This window comes from Simochromis diagramma, unplaced genomic scaffold (genome assembly GCF_900408965.1).
Source record: "Simochromis diagramma unplaced genomic scaffold, fSimDia1.1 OVJJ01000389.1, whole genome shotgun sequence".
NCBI lineage: Eukaryota > Metazoa > Chordata > Actinopteri > Cichliformes > Cichlidae > Simochromis > Simochromis diagramma.
In genome coordinates this window covers 1097255-1111897 of record NW_024387227.1, presented here as the reverse complement: position 1 = coordinate 1111897, position 14643 = coordinate 1097255, and the positions used below count along the sequence as shown (strand labels likewise).

Genomic DNA, 14643 nt, shown 5'->3' with positions numbered 1-14643 from the left:
AAAATGTATGTTTGCTACTAATAAGAAATTGAAGTTGTATTAAGGGTGTAACTACTGGCCGTTATACTTGTGTAGATTTTGATGCAAATAGTCGCTGGGACATCACTCATGGGTTTATTTAGAAGTAGATTACTGTTTTGATTACTGGATTCTGTGAACATGAGCGCGATCATATTGATGACCAGTAGGTAAAAGCGAGCCATGCCCCAACTGTACAACCTATTTTATGCTTAATAGGACTGTTATTTACGAAATGAGCCTTGTACTGTATTGAAGCGACCCCGAAACTAATGGTTGAAGCCACAAAAAAATGTTGACTGAGGGAATAAATCGCTGTTAGAAGTACAGTCATCTTCTCATCAACTGCTAAACAGTCATGTCTCCTTTGCAACACGTGTCCTTCATTATTGTTTAATTTGTTTATGTATATATTTACTTATTTTTGACTGTGGTTATGTGTAATGAACAGTAACTGTAGGCTAAGAAGGAAGTGGAGCCTGATGTCACAGAGTTTAAAATACTCAAATATTTACTGGGAGAGACCAGGGTGGACAGGATAAGGACTGAGTATATTATAGAGAGAGAGCTACAGTTGGATGGTTTGGAGATAAAGTAAGAGAGGCAAGGTTGAGAGTAACATGTGCAGACAGAGATGGGAGTGGATATATTGGGTAAAAGGATGTTGATGATTGGGCTGCCTGGCAAAAGGAAAAGAAGAAGAGAACACTTATGGATATAGTGAGAGTGAACATCTAAAATGCTTCATTTGACAGAAGAGTTTGCAAAGGTTAGGGTGAGATGAAGGCATCTAATCTGCTGTGGCAACCCCTGAAGAGAGCAAGTGAAAGAAAAAGCAGGCTAGAAAGATGCTAGTCTAACAGTAGCTTTACATTAATTCTTGATTACAGATGTACACAAAATCATCAGCCCCCTGATGACATTTTAAGTTGTTGTCCAAATTTGCCCATGTGCTTTTTTTAATTTAACAGAATCAGGGATCTTCAAGATAGCATTTCTAAACATATTAGTTTTCTTTAGAAATCATAAAATACTTCAATTTTCACACAATAACATAATTATTATAACAAAAACATGTATTGTTACCCCCCTGAAAAACGACCCTTTTGTAGAGCAATAGCACAAACCAGTCCTGATGTCCTTTAACTTTGTAAAGCTCGACGGATGTAAAATTGAGTTAAAACTAAAGGATATTTTCCCATTTATTCACTTGAGAAGGCTTCAGGCCAGAAACAAAAGAAAATCAGTTTAGACTGGAGAAAAAGAATCGTTGATGCTCTCAAAGCAGGAGATGGATATACAAAGTTATCACAAGGTTTATAATTGTCGAAAGCTGGAATGAGAAGTATAATCAAGAAATTCAAAGAGAGCGACACAGTACAGAGCAAGCCTGGCAAAGGTAGGCAGTGAAAGAGTTCACTCATTCATAGAAGAAGGTCACTAAAACCCTGCACAGAAATGCACTGCAAGGCTGTAGACTGAGGAAAAACTCAATTTCTGCGTGGACACACCTTCAAGCCAGACTCAAGTACACTTAAAACAACCTGAAGATTGTGCATCATTTAATCACATAAAGCTAGACAACTAGAAACTGAAAACTAGAGCTATTTGGCTACAGAGACACTGCTTATGTTTGGAGAAAGAAGGAGAGGCGTAAGAACATCAACCCACAGTGAAACTTGGTGGTGGGAGTATTATGTTTTGAGGATCCTTGAGTGTGACTGGAATTGGGAATCTCGTCAAGAAGAAAAACGACTTTAAAAGAAAACCTCAAGCAGTCAGCGTCAAAACTGGATAGCTGTCTTCCAATAAGACAACAACCATACATCCCATCTGGTGAAGAACAATGTCAATGGTACTGACTGGCCTGCACAAAGCCCTGACTTGGATTCCCCTGAAAATCTGTGGATTGACTCAAGACTGACAGACAGGTAGATAGGCATATAGATACATAGACACTTTATTGATCCCACATGGGAAATTATTGTGTTATGGCAGCAGGAAAGAATGAAAAGAATAAAAATGGTTCAGTCTACAATAACTAAACAACATAGTTATAGTAAAAGTGACGCGGGCACATAGGCATTGGTGGGGAGGGGTAGTTTTTGTAAAATAATTTTGTATTTGTGTGCAAAGTAAATGCCAGCATCCAAAATAAAACTAGTATGTTTGTAAAAACTGTGTTAAAAATCCTTTGCTCTGTTGAACTGCACTTAGAAAATACTTTAAAACATTTCATTTTCATACGAGCTAACAATTCTGTCATCATTATGTCTGTTTAAAAATAAAACAGCGGCTCGTTTAAGCTCAGCAGGACATGGCTATGGTTGTGTAACAAACTGTTAGCTGGGGGATCTTAGACCACTTTGATCCAGCCTATCCCAGCAGTCATAGTGTAAGAGGCAAGGTACAGCCCAATCATATCCAGCCCAGTCTAAGACTAATGGAAAAACAGAAAACTCTTTGCTCTCACATCCACACTGGGAGCCAATCTAGCATCGTCATTTAACATAACATGAGAGAACATGCCAACTCCATAGAAAAGCCTTAGCCAACCAAGAAGTTTGAACCCAGAACCTTCTTACTGTGAGGCATCAGCGCTAATGCGCTGCACTGTCAAAGCCCCAAACCTGCATTTACTTGCTTTCATCTATAAGGGTAACTACACTTACACTTTCTGGTAAAACACTGTCACCTGGTGGTGAAATTTTTAGTTAAATTGTACAAATTCTGATTACACTTAGATACATTTTACACTTGAAAAAACTATATGTGTTAGAAGGGAAAAAACTGTGTGTATACTGAGCTATGCATCAAGGTTTGACTGCTTTTAATGCCATTAGATCGATATTTTAACACAAGAGTCACTTTTGGAGCAGCCTCACATAGTCATTAGAAGATCTGGAGTTTTTAGCTAAATGTCAAACTGGCTTTATTTTTTGACACTGAAGGTTGACCCTTGCCGTGACATTTTAGACCTGTACGCAACCTTCATCTTTTATGTATTAAAATGTATGGTCTGGCCATGCATTCATAGGTTGAAGTGTTGGGCAAAGTGTGAGAGGTTGACAGCAGGTATTCTTGTCTCTTACCGGTGTCAGTGGATATTCCCCAGTGAACACTTGAGTTTATTCTCAGCACAGTCTGCTTGACTCTTGCGTCACACCTCTGGTTTTTGTGTTTCTGGTATACAATATATGCTTCTCAGCATGGTGCTAGAAAAAAATCATACTCAGAATCATAGTAGAAAAAAAGTTTTTATGTCATACTGCCCTCTTCTTTTACACACACAGTCCACATTCCAATCTGGATTTAATAAAACATCCTTGCAAACACTAGAGGGCTAGCACTCTCCTCCCTTAGTGAACGGCCCTGATTACCAGTACCTGTCTGAAGTACTCTCATCAGTGCTTCACTCCAGGCTTAAAGCTAAGGGAGATGTTACCTTTTTGATGGAGCAGCACAGCAGCTGAGGTCTCACTGCGCTGCAGGTAGCATTGGTAATTTGGTTGTAGCACAGTCCCCCCCCCCGCCGAGCTTTTTCTCATTTTCATGCTTCAAAAGCTCTAACACAGAGGTTCAGTCAGCCCTTAAGTTCTCTTTGCAGTCTGTGCTAGCTCGATATTTCCGTCTCTTAGAATGTGTATTTTTTTCTTAACGCCAATGGGGATGTGTCCATGCCTATTAAGTGTGTAGTCATGTGCACGGGTGTGTCTTTGTGAAAATGGAATTGTGTGTGCCCTTTTTGGTGAAAATCATACTAAAGTGGCTGCTTGCTGGGCCTGATAAGACAGCCATTTTCTCTCAGTATGTTTTTGAGATGTTATAAGCTGTTACAAAGCCGTTCTTTCGGTCCTGGATAAAAAGCTTAGAAAGTAAAGGAGAAGGTGAATTTCCATGTGCTTTTTCCAGAACTTCTGTGTTTATGTAGCTCCTTGCTTTACACCAAGATCTCTCTGTGTCTTGCTTCAGCTACTCTCTGTGTCCTTGTTTTTATCTTAGTAGCTGTGTTTGTGCCTTTCTGTATAACCCCAATTCTTCCAGCTCTTTATCCCAAAAAAGCCCCTTACACCAGCTCTCATTTGAAATCTTACTCCATAGCAACCACTGGCTTTAGAAAATTGGCACTTCAGGATTAATGTTGCTGCAGTTTGACAGAGATTTCTGACTTTGCAAAACCACTGTCAGCTCAGCGCGAGATGTGATATTTCACTTATTGTTACCCACACAGAGTAGAACCTTTTAACCCTGATTAAATTTACTGGGGAGCAGGAGCTCTCAGATCACATGAAAAATGTAAAACCTTTTAATATTCAAGGAAGTAGGGTCTATTAGTTCTCAGTATAGAAAACCAAAGTCAGTGTTTCTTAGCAGCACATTTAGATTTGCTGTGTATTATAAAAAATCATCAGAATGCAGTGTATTATAATTTTCTGTGGAAGGCTGTTTAAGCAGGTTTGCTGGTTTTAATTCTTCATCTTATTTATTTATTTATTCTTTTATTACTTATTTCTTAAAAACTGCCAAAATTGCACAAGTGTGTGTGTGTAGGTATATAAACTTATGTCCCTTTTCTTCTCCTTCAGAGGCTATGCAGTGGCCAGCAGCAGCGATGACAGAATGAACGAACCTCCCACCTCGCTCGGTCTCGTGCCACATCAGGTCAGACATATAGATGCACTCATATAAAAATCTGAAATTAATAACTTGCAAAATGTTGCTAAAAATCCAAAGTATGCATGTAAGAGTTAAAAAATAATAATAAAAAGAATTGCATAACAGACAGTAAACTGTAATTGCTGAAGTTGAATTCAGGGTCAGCATATTTACAGGCTATTAAAGTTTTCCAGACACCTACATACAAAGCTCTCAGTGACTCAGGGGAACAAGTGGCAGATTCTGAAGGCGGAGGCTGAAGTATTGCTTTAACATTCTGAAAAAGCTGCATTTCACTGAGAGTCCAGTTTGGGACTGCGAAGAGAACAACAGTGCAGAAGAGAGATAATTGCAAAGGAGTATCTCAGCATTCACCCCAAGAAGAAATGATTATGTTTTGATTCAGCAAGTGAAAAGGGGCACAGTTTGCTGTGTTGTTATGCATACTCTGTGAAAAGAAGGACAAGCAGAAATGATGGAAGTGTTGCGTAATTCAGCAGCCTCGCTGTTATAGTATTTCACTAAGTGCCCTGCACACAACCTTGCCTTAAAAGCTTGGCAAGTCAGTGATTTTTTTTTTTTCAGTTTTTAATATTCTGCTGGGTTTTTGTCCACATCAGTACAAACATACATATGTAGAGACAACATTCTTACATCTGATGTTTTTTATTCTGTAACAATACACAAAGGTTTCCCGTTTTGGTGACTTTAATAGTCATTAAATATGTTCAAACTGAAAGATCAAACATGACTCAAGGTTCCTAATGAGGAGACTTCATCATGCCTGGAAACCATCATAATTAAGAGATCTTAGTCTTTCCGAGCGCCAGAAGCCCATTTTCTGGGACAGGAAGAGATTTTCTGATATGCAAACTTTAGCTGCAGATTTGCATGTCTTTGTGCTTTATGAATTAGTGCCTTTCAGTCCTTTTGTAGAAATGAGTCAAGAATAAGGCGCTACGGCTCGTCATAACAGGCAGTAACTAGACTTGAATTTGGTGCTGCCAAAAAGAACAAAATTAATTCTTTTTCATAGCTCGAGAAACACAGCACTTGAGGTCAGGCAAGGCTCAGCTGGAAGCTGTGGCAAAGTCATAGCTCATAGTGATAATCAATGAGCTGGTTGCAGCAGCTATTATGGAGAAGAAAGGAAAAAGAAAGGGTCCGTGTGCTTATCTGAATAGTGCACCTTTGTGTAGCTCTTTTTCTTTGGTTTGTCATTAGTAAAACGCAATTTGCAAGTTTTTTTTGTGTGTGGTTTTTTTTTGTTTAATGTTTTTTGGATTGTGTTGAGCGTGATTGGACTAATGACCTAATGACACATTCAAATTGGATTTTGTTTACTAATATATTCATTTTTTCATGTAATAGGAAAGTGTAAATATTTTTATTGATTTTGCAAATTACCTAGGACAAACTGTGCTCCTGGCTAAATGGTGGTTTTTCATCTCCTCTATTTACGTATCACCATCAATATTCATCATCATGAAAACTGCCTTTTGCTTGACACATCTGCTGGCAGCCAAACAACCCATAAAAAAATTGGCATTCAAATGTGGTATTTTATGTGTGTGCTCATGTACAGAGAGAAGGTGTAAAAATGATTGGAGTGAAAAATGCGAAATAAATAATATGCTTGAGATGCACACATTTCTGTATAAATGACTGAGGTGCTCAGTCCCCCGGCACTCTGTGCCTATACAGCACTCGGCAGTTTGTTTGGGGTTTTTTTGTGGTGCCACAGTGACAGCTTCTGGTGATTTGCAAAAATTGCACACTTGTATCTCCATTGTAACTGAAGTGCAGCTATACCATTGCCTTCCCCTCGTTTTCACGCGCACTGTCAATTTTGTGCCCTTGAATAGAGCTGTGTTTGAGAGATGTTCTCAACATGTTTTTGATACTTCTGTGTGTTAAGCCCAAGCTAAATCAAATAATCAACATTAAGGGTTACTATAAGTAACAACTACTACAATAGCACTTTACTTTGATATATATAGAATTAAACTGGATTTAGCTATATTGTCCAGTTTCACAAACTCTTAAATTTACTTCAAAGGGCATGCAAGACCTTTTATCTTCAGTCCCTCAATTAAGGTCCCCAAAAAACAAGAATATAAGAATATAAGGGGTGGACAGCCGGGCCTAAGGTAGAAAATAATCCAAAATAGCAAAATTGCAACGTAGATAATGGATAAAATGATCAAATTAAGCATGGCCTTAATGTGGGAGGAATGTTGAGCAACTTGAACTGGGATCCAAAGCGGCACATATATTATCATCCCTTGAAGTCAAAAGCACTGATTCTCAGTGGAAATGATGCACCTTGATTGCTTTGATGTAACTCAAGGATGCTTTAATACTGCATGAAGTAATTAGTGGTCTTACAGTCTTGAATGACATGTCTGACGAGCCGTGCTTAAACAGCAGTTAATCTTCATGTGTTATCCAAACGCGTGTTGAACTGTGCCTGACGTCGACTGAGCACATTACTTGACACACGTATGTCATATGTGGTCAGTTTATGCTCTCTACAGAAAGCTATAGAGTCTGTTCACGACTGTCTCACTCGCCCACGCTCATCCACTGGTCTGACTCACTGCCCCCCCCCCACAGTTTACCTTACTCTCTGGACATGGTGCGTCACCTGTCACCGCAGGTTAACACACAGCATAAGAAATGAATTTGGTGCATATAAGGACGAACACTGATGCTCTTGATCTTCAAACACCAAAAGCCATGAATTTCCACCTTTTCTCCGTCAATGGGCATCAGCAGTAATTGGCCACAAATGTTTGATATACTCGTCAGTCTCACCACCAGATAATTATACCCAGGAAATTGTTACATGCTCCTCATGTTTTGTGTGTCATCAAAAAAACAAAACAAAACAAAAAAACCATTATTGGCTGAAGCTTTTATTACAAAACAGGAAGCTGGGGGTGGATGAGGAAGGCGATTACAAGAATGTGATGTGATAAGTGATACTGCAACATGCATGTATATGATTAATTAGGAGTGAAGGCATTTAGCACTTAAATATGATGAAATGAATCAAATTGAAACATGCCTTTATAACACCAGAGGGCGCTCTCTGCTTTCAGTTTAAACAGCATACAGAAATTGCTGGCAAATTTTCATTACATATGAAAATTTGTAATTTGTTTTGCATTTTCATCATGAAAATGCAAAACATTTGGCATGAAAATGCAAAATTTGTTTTGCATTTTCATGATTGTCAGTGGAAGCATTACTTTTTGCTTTCAAGGAATAAAAGCATCACCTTTGCCATTTCCTAGCAAGTCTCCTGGTGAACACACCGACTTCCAAAAGCTGCTTGTTTTTCTTGTTGTTCATCTTTTGTTAATGTCAGCTTGTCCCCTCTGTTGTCAAACCTTGATCACATAATTAGAATGTCTGCTTTTCTGAATATTTTCTTAAGGGTCTTATTCTCCTCCACAGATTCGAGGCTTTCTTTCAAGGTTCGATAATGTCCTGCCTGCCAGCCTGGCCTTTGACAAATGCACTGCCTGCTCCCCCATTGTAAGTGGCACCAAATGTAACTGAATAGTTCTAATTATGTGTTTCTGAATCCAGTTTTGCAGCAAGACTGTGTTTTAATGTTGAACTGCACTTTGCCAGAAAAAAGTAGATACAATGTAGATGTGCCTTGATGCTTCCCTCAATCATCCAGGTAAGGAAATCCCAAAAAATGGATTCTGTTCTGAGACTAGCACCAATGAACAATGGGCTGTGAGGTCTATATATATATCCCCTGCTTAAAGTATCGAAGTATCAGATTAGATTCTGTTATTATGTGACAACATTGTTTCCAAACACAAATTGCAGCCTTAACAGAAATAGGGGGATTCCCATCTCTCCTATTTCCACATTGTGAAGTCAGTGTTGAAATGCAGTTCCTTGAGGAATACTGAATCCACACAGAGAGAGACACAGAAAAGCTGGTAAAAGCATATGGTAACAATCAGGCAGCAGTTGTTCATTGATGTCAGTAACTGTCGTTGAGTGCAATTAGCTCCCACTGCTGCTCTCTCTTTTTTTGTCTGTGTGTATGTGTGTGTGTGTGCATGTGCATAGATGGGTTGTTGAAGGGTTCACATATCCTAACTAAGGCCAAGTGGGGTAAGAGAAATTGCCCTTTGTGTTATGTTTTTTTCTCGTAATAGGTTGATATCCAACTGGCCAGTGTGGCTAAGTGTGTAGCAATGTGACTCATTGTTTTTACACTGGTGTAAGACTGGAAACCAGGGGAGTCGCGATAGAAAAGTGCAAATTAAAGAAGGAGAAAGTTTTTTGTCATTTCGTGGCTTTTGTTTGTTTGTTTGGTGTTTTTTGTTTGTTTGTTTTTTTTAAATGGGAATAATATCGAGGGTTTATAAGCAGAGGAAGTAGAGCGTTAAAAGCAAGGGTGTTGTGATGAGTGGAGGGCTGGTTCAGTCTTTCATTCTTCCCTGATCTCAATGCACTCTTTGTGTCTATAAAGAGGTCATAAAGCCCCAGATCTATCACTTTCATGTGAAGACGGGGAGAGAAACCAAGAGGCAGCAGGGGGAGGGAGTTGGCTAGCTTGTGCACTAGAAGTTTTTTTTCCACCTACACTCTGACAAAAAAAAAAGAAAAAACGTCTGCAGTTCCAGCCCATCTTAAGGTGTCATGTTTCTGCCTGTGTGACTGATGAGATTATTCGGTCTGCACAGAGGTTTCATATGGTTTGACAGGGATTGGGTAAAGCCTGTGTAGTTGGGAACAATGAACAACATGAGTTTGGAAAGACGATCCTTTGCTGAGGCAGGGATAAAGGTTATGTAGTGAAGCTGGTGAATATGTTTAATCCCACTCACACATCTTTTCCATCTGTTTTGCATTCGCTTATCATCCTTTCAGTCTCTTCTTTTATTCTTTTTTTCAGTCTAGTCCTGTTTTACATCTCCTTCTTTCCTCTCATACATCTTACCTTCTCTGCCTTACTTCTCTTCCTCCCCCACATCTCTCCTCCCATTGTGTGTTCCTCTTGTCCATCTATCGGTGTATTAAATAGTGTGTGGATGTGTGGGTTTTTGTGTGTGAGAGAGAGAGACAGCGAGTGCAGGTCTTTCTGTGTGTATTTCTGCCGCAGTCAGCTGTGTGCTGCCAGGTCTCTATGGAAACAAAACAATTCAGCCCCTGTCTGGGCTGGAGCAGTTCCTGTAGAGTTGGGGCTTTTCGCTGTGTGTGTGTGTGTGTGTGTGTGTGTGTGTGTGTGTGTGTGTGTGTGTGTGTGTGTGTGTGTGTGTGTGTGTGTGTGTGTGTGTGTGTGTGTGTGTATTTCCTAACTCTCTGGGGCTACAAGCCAATAAAACTATACGCCAAAGAGTAAATCACAGCTGACGTGGCTTTGTCTAAAACTGTGCCAGATACCTCTTACTACAGCTACTTGTACACACCACCAAATATGCTTCCACTATTAATAGCAAACATATACTTTTTCTGTTTGGGTTGTAAAGTTCTGACGACATTTGTAACTGGTCACTAACATAACTCACAGTGTTCCTCTGTCAAGGTGGTCTCTCTTTTAAACTTGTACTTGCTTGTGTTGTTTTATATTCAGAGTAAATCGTCCTTAAACCACAGATTGTAAAGATGAAAAGCAAAGAATATAAGGAGTGGACAGCCAGAGAGAGTCTGCGGGTATTTTTTGTGCTATGTCGGCGGGTGAATTTCCATTTCATTGCTTTTGCTGATGTGTGATATTAAGTTTTTAAAGCACCAACCAAAAAAATTAATAGAAAATAATCAGATATAAAACATAGGATGCAATTATAAGTTACCACAAGTGCGCCCTGGGGAAAAAACAAAAAATAGTCCTTTAGATTGCCTGATCTCCTCTTCAAGGTAGTCTCCTTAGACGGAGCTGCACAGCTGCCAGAAGGGCTTCTATTTTGGGAACGCTCAGTGGAAATCTTGTTTAAACCGCTCGCACTTGTGTGTCTGCATTTTGCGGTGGATGTAGTCCAAAATAGTAACCCTTTAACTTGAACTTCATAATGGGTAGGAGGATGAAGATGCAGGGCATCACTTCTAGCGAGTAGGTAAGATGGTAAGAAGGATGATTATGCTGATGTGCCCAGGAAAAAAAACTCAAAAAACTTCTAGCTACACGTTCTTTGCTAGCTGTACCTTCTCGAAAGTGTCCCTTTTCACCAATACCGTTACACCCACAAACCTATAATAATGAGTCAGTATGGAGTTTTTAAAGCATGTGTCTGCATAGGCGTGATGGCCGTTCTTGTTAACAGAGGAAGTGAGTCAGCAGGAACTGTTTACTCACAGTATTCAGAATATATTAGGTGTCACATTATGGAAACACAAAGTCCTGGTAAATTATGTGCTTAAGTTAAAAATGAAACCAGCTTAAACCACCATTAAAGCAGCTGTACTTTGAAAAGCATCCGGTCCCTCATATTCTTCAGTGTTTACAAGCAAATTTGAGTCTTTTAAAATTTGGTTGTAAAGGAGTCCTCTGTGTCACCAAGACCACCCACTGTTTGATATCTTTAGAAACTGCTAGAGGCACACGTGTAGTGTGTGATGCTTCCAGTTAATGCCTTCTGTATGGATCCAGCTTCAAAAAGGAGGCCTGCCAACTGTCAATAAAGCTCGGAGATTCATTTATGTGGCCCCGAGTGGAAGGAAGCTTTGCTACAAGTGCACGTGTGAATCCATATGTCAGCGTTTATGTCCATATATGCAGCAACCCATCTCATCCAGATGTTTGTTTGTTGGTGAATTTGTAGTTTTGCTTAATTTTGCTATCCAGCAGCAGCACATGATCACTATTAAAGCCATCAACACCGCAAAACACTTCAAAATTTTCTCTCTTTTTTTGGAGTCTTTTCATTTCTTTGTTTGTCCAGTTATAGTATTTACAACAATGTAATTACATTTTTATGGGAAATGCTCTAAACGCAGAGAGCCTTTGTGGACATGTTTTTCCAAAAGGTGTGTGTTTGATGCTCTTAGCACTGTGTTTGTGCAGTGACTTTATTAACTTTATCACAAGATCGTCATGGTCATTAGGTTGCTTCCTGTGTCATGAAAAGCTACATTTCAACAAAGTGGGTTATGGCCGTTGGCGTCTCACATAACACACCCCATGGATCGAAGTGGAGAGTCAAAGAAATAAAAGAGAAAGAAGGAAAGAAAAGAGAGGTTGAAAAGATGAATGAGGGGACACATCAGTGTGTATTGTGTGCGGTGTGTCTGGCTCCAAGACTAGACGCCAGTCTGCGAACTCACACACACAGACAGTGATGCACACATTGTGTTGCTGTCTGAAGCAGAGGTAACTCTACACCTGCAGGGGAGGGTCTGTAGGCATCTATGAAAGGCTTTGCTAAGACTAGCAGGGTAGTCCAGAGGGCAGAGGATCTGTGGATGTGTGGTTTTTGGAAAGAAGGTGTGGGTATTTGAAGTCTGTACTGTAGGGGATTATGGTAAACACCGCAGAGTGATTGTAGAGGTGCCGAATTGTGGTATTACAGAAGTTAAGCCTGAGGGCCAGAGTTTTAAAAGTTCCTTTTTTTTTTTTTTTTTTTTTTAAAGTGTTTCTTCCGTGCAAAAATTGTGATCTGCTTTTATGTAATAATGTTTTTGCGGATACATTTTCTCATGTTGTGATTCTTTAGCATGGCTTACTTGTCCAGTGCAAGCCATATTTAATAAGGACACCAAAAGCGTAATGTGTGGGGAAGGAAAACATTTCATAACCACCTTTGGCAAGATGTAACATATTACTAAAAAACACAGTAAAGGTCAAACAGTGCATTTAGGTTGTAGAACCTTTTTTTTCACCTGTGTGAGTCTGACTCTTGCACCTGAGCAAACTAAAAGAGGGCTTCGTCTGTTTAGTCAGCACACACGGCGACATCTACATTTTCAGAAAGAGAAGATTTATAGATTTTATCTTGTAAGTGTTTAAGTCATTTTGTATTTTTCCCAGTTACTTAGCCAGTTCACGATCAGTTTATGCTGATCAGCTGTTTCTGTATACTTTCAGTGAAAGCAGAAGTGTAGTATCATAGCACACATAATTCAAACAATGGTGTAATACCCCAGAGTTGCATTTTGGATTAAATAACCTTTAACTGTTGTTATGTTTTCTTTTGTTTTTTTAATCTAGGTCTTAGACCACTATGAGAGGGAAGGTTTCAGCTTCCTGTCCAAGGTTTTTAATTCTTCCCATTCATTCCTGGAGGACCTGACGGGGCTGACTCTGCTGCACCAAGAGACACAGGCTGCAGAGGTAGATTGCGTCCACACATACACCCACCCACACAAATAGGTGGAGACATGATCACAAAATGTGCTAAGTGTGGCAAACCTGGTCCTTGAGCCATAATGACAAGAAACTGATGTTTGTATAGCTGGAATGAGAGCTGTGTGTGTATTCTTTGAAAGTAGTTAAGCACACTTGTCACCAATTTTGTGTTTTGTTTTTGTTTGTTCTGTTTGTCTTTTTTAAATAATGTTAGCCACCACTGTCAGGTGAAGTGTTGTTGGGGTCTGGTTTGAAAGTGGGAGTAAAGAGCTCTGCGTGGTAGTGCATTAATAGTGAGTAAGTGCTCCAAAGAGCTATGATGATGCAGGTTGTAGCCTCAAAAATATATGGTGTTTTTTGATGTTTGCACTCTGGTTTGTACTTCACCTTAGCCCATGCTGCAGAAATTTATTATTATTATTTTTTTATAAAACTGTCTCAGCAATGACGTTAAAACGAGTGATGAAAAGCTTTGTACTGCAGTCATTATCAGTCCTCTCCTCCGTGCTTCTTAAAACTTCTTTGATTTTATTGAAATTTGCTGTAGCAGTTCCCTTTCCTATCCATGTGCACAGGCCACAGACTGTTAGTTAGCTCCAGGACCACATGCAAGCAAAAATCTGTTGATTGGTTGATTTTCAGTCATTCTTTTCTCTGCATAACTGTAAAGTTACAAAACAGACATGATTGCAGGATCATAAATCTATTTTTTTGTGGGGGGGGGTTGCTACCACTGCTGCTCACCAACAGGAGGTTGTTAGTGGAAAGTTGTACACAGCACTGAAAAGGCTAAAATGGCATGAAGTTTTTACATATTTACCTCAGACTGATAGTTAAACCATGTGGTCCAGTTTTGTTTTGTTTTTTGTTTTTTATGTTTTTCTCTTTTATCTGTGCTCTTTATGGTGACCTCCCTACACCAACAAAAGTGATTAATGTGTTTTTTAAAAAGTTAAGGAGATTGATAAATGAGCTTCTCTGTAAATGCAGAATCACAAAAAATCAGTCCACCAGTTAGAAATATCCCCTGTTTTTCTCATTTCATTGTGCTGGATCAGTGTCGCTGCTCCACATTAATTTTAAAAGACAGAAGTCTGGGCATGAACTTGTTTGCCTGCCCGTACACGTCCAGACACATCTGTGTTATAAGCGTCTTTTATATGTGGAGATTCAACATGAAAACAACACTGAGACAAATTCAGTTTAATGTTAATGTCATAATAATAAGATGAACTTAATATGGAAAATAACCTAAAAATGGGCGGACTTTCACTTGTCAATTCCTGACATCACCTTTAGCACAACCCTGGCCCAAAATATACTAATTGGTCAGATTGTTTGGATTAGATTGTTGCAATGGAGTTGGACATTAATAGTAAAGAGGCCATTCATTAAATCAGCCGCTAGCCTTCACCTGTGGAAACTAGTTACTGCTGGACTGAGGTAACAGCATTAGTTAGATTTGTGAAGATGTTTCAGCTCCCATTGAAGAGACTTCTTCAGTTTTAAAAACAAATTGGTGGGGTCTCAGGTACTTAACCCTTAATGGGGGTTGTCCCCTTGAATGTATTCCTGAGGCTCATTGACTTTGGGTCATGTGATGACTGACATGAGCCATGGGGTGAAAGAAGTCATGGGTCATTACCATCACT

At 39.4% G+C, this 14643-nt stretch overlaps 1 protein-coding gene across 2 annotated transcripts in view; it reads left to right on the top strand.

Annotated features, from left to right (window-relative positions):
* atg7 (ATG7 autophagy related 7 homolog (S. cerevisiae)) overlaps positions 1-14643 on the top strand; it is a 62539-nt gene that overhangs the window by 21620 nt on the left and 26276 nt on the right. For both annotated transcript variants that reach the window (XM_040052295.1, XM_040052296.1), the window contains exons 16-18: positions 4605-4680; positions 8137-8217; positions 12854-12976. In XM_040052295.1, coding sequence (XP_039908229.1) covers positions 4605-4680; positions 8137-8217; positions 12854-12976 — 280 coding nt within the window. The remainder of the gene's footprint in view (positions 1-4604; positions 4681-8136; positions 8218-12853; positions 12977-14643) is intronic.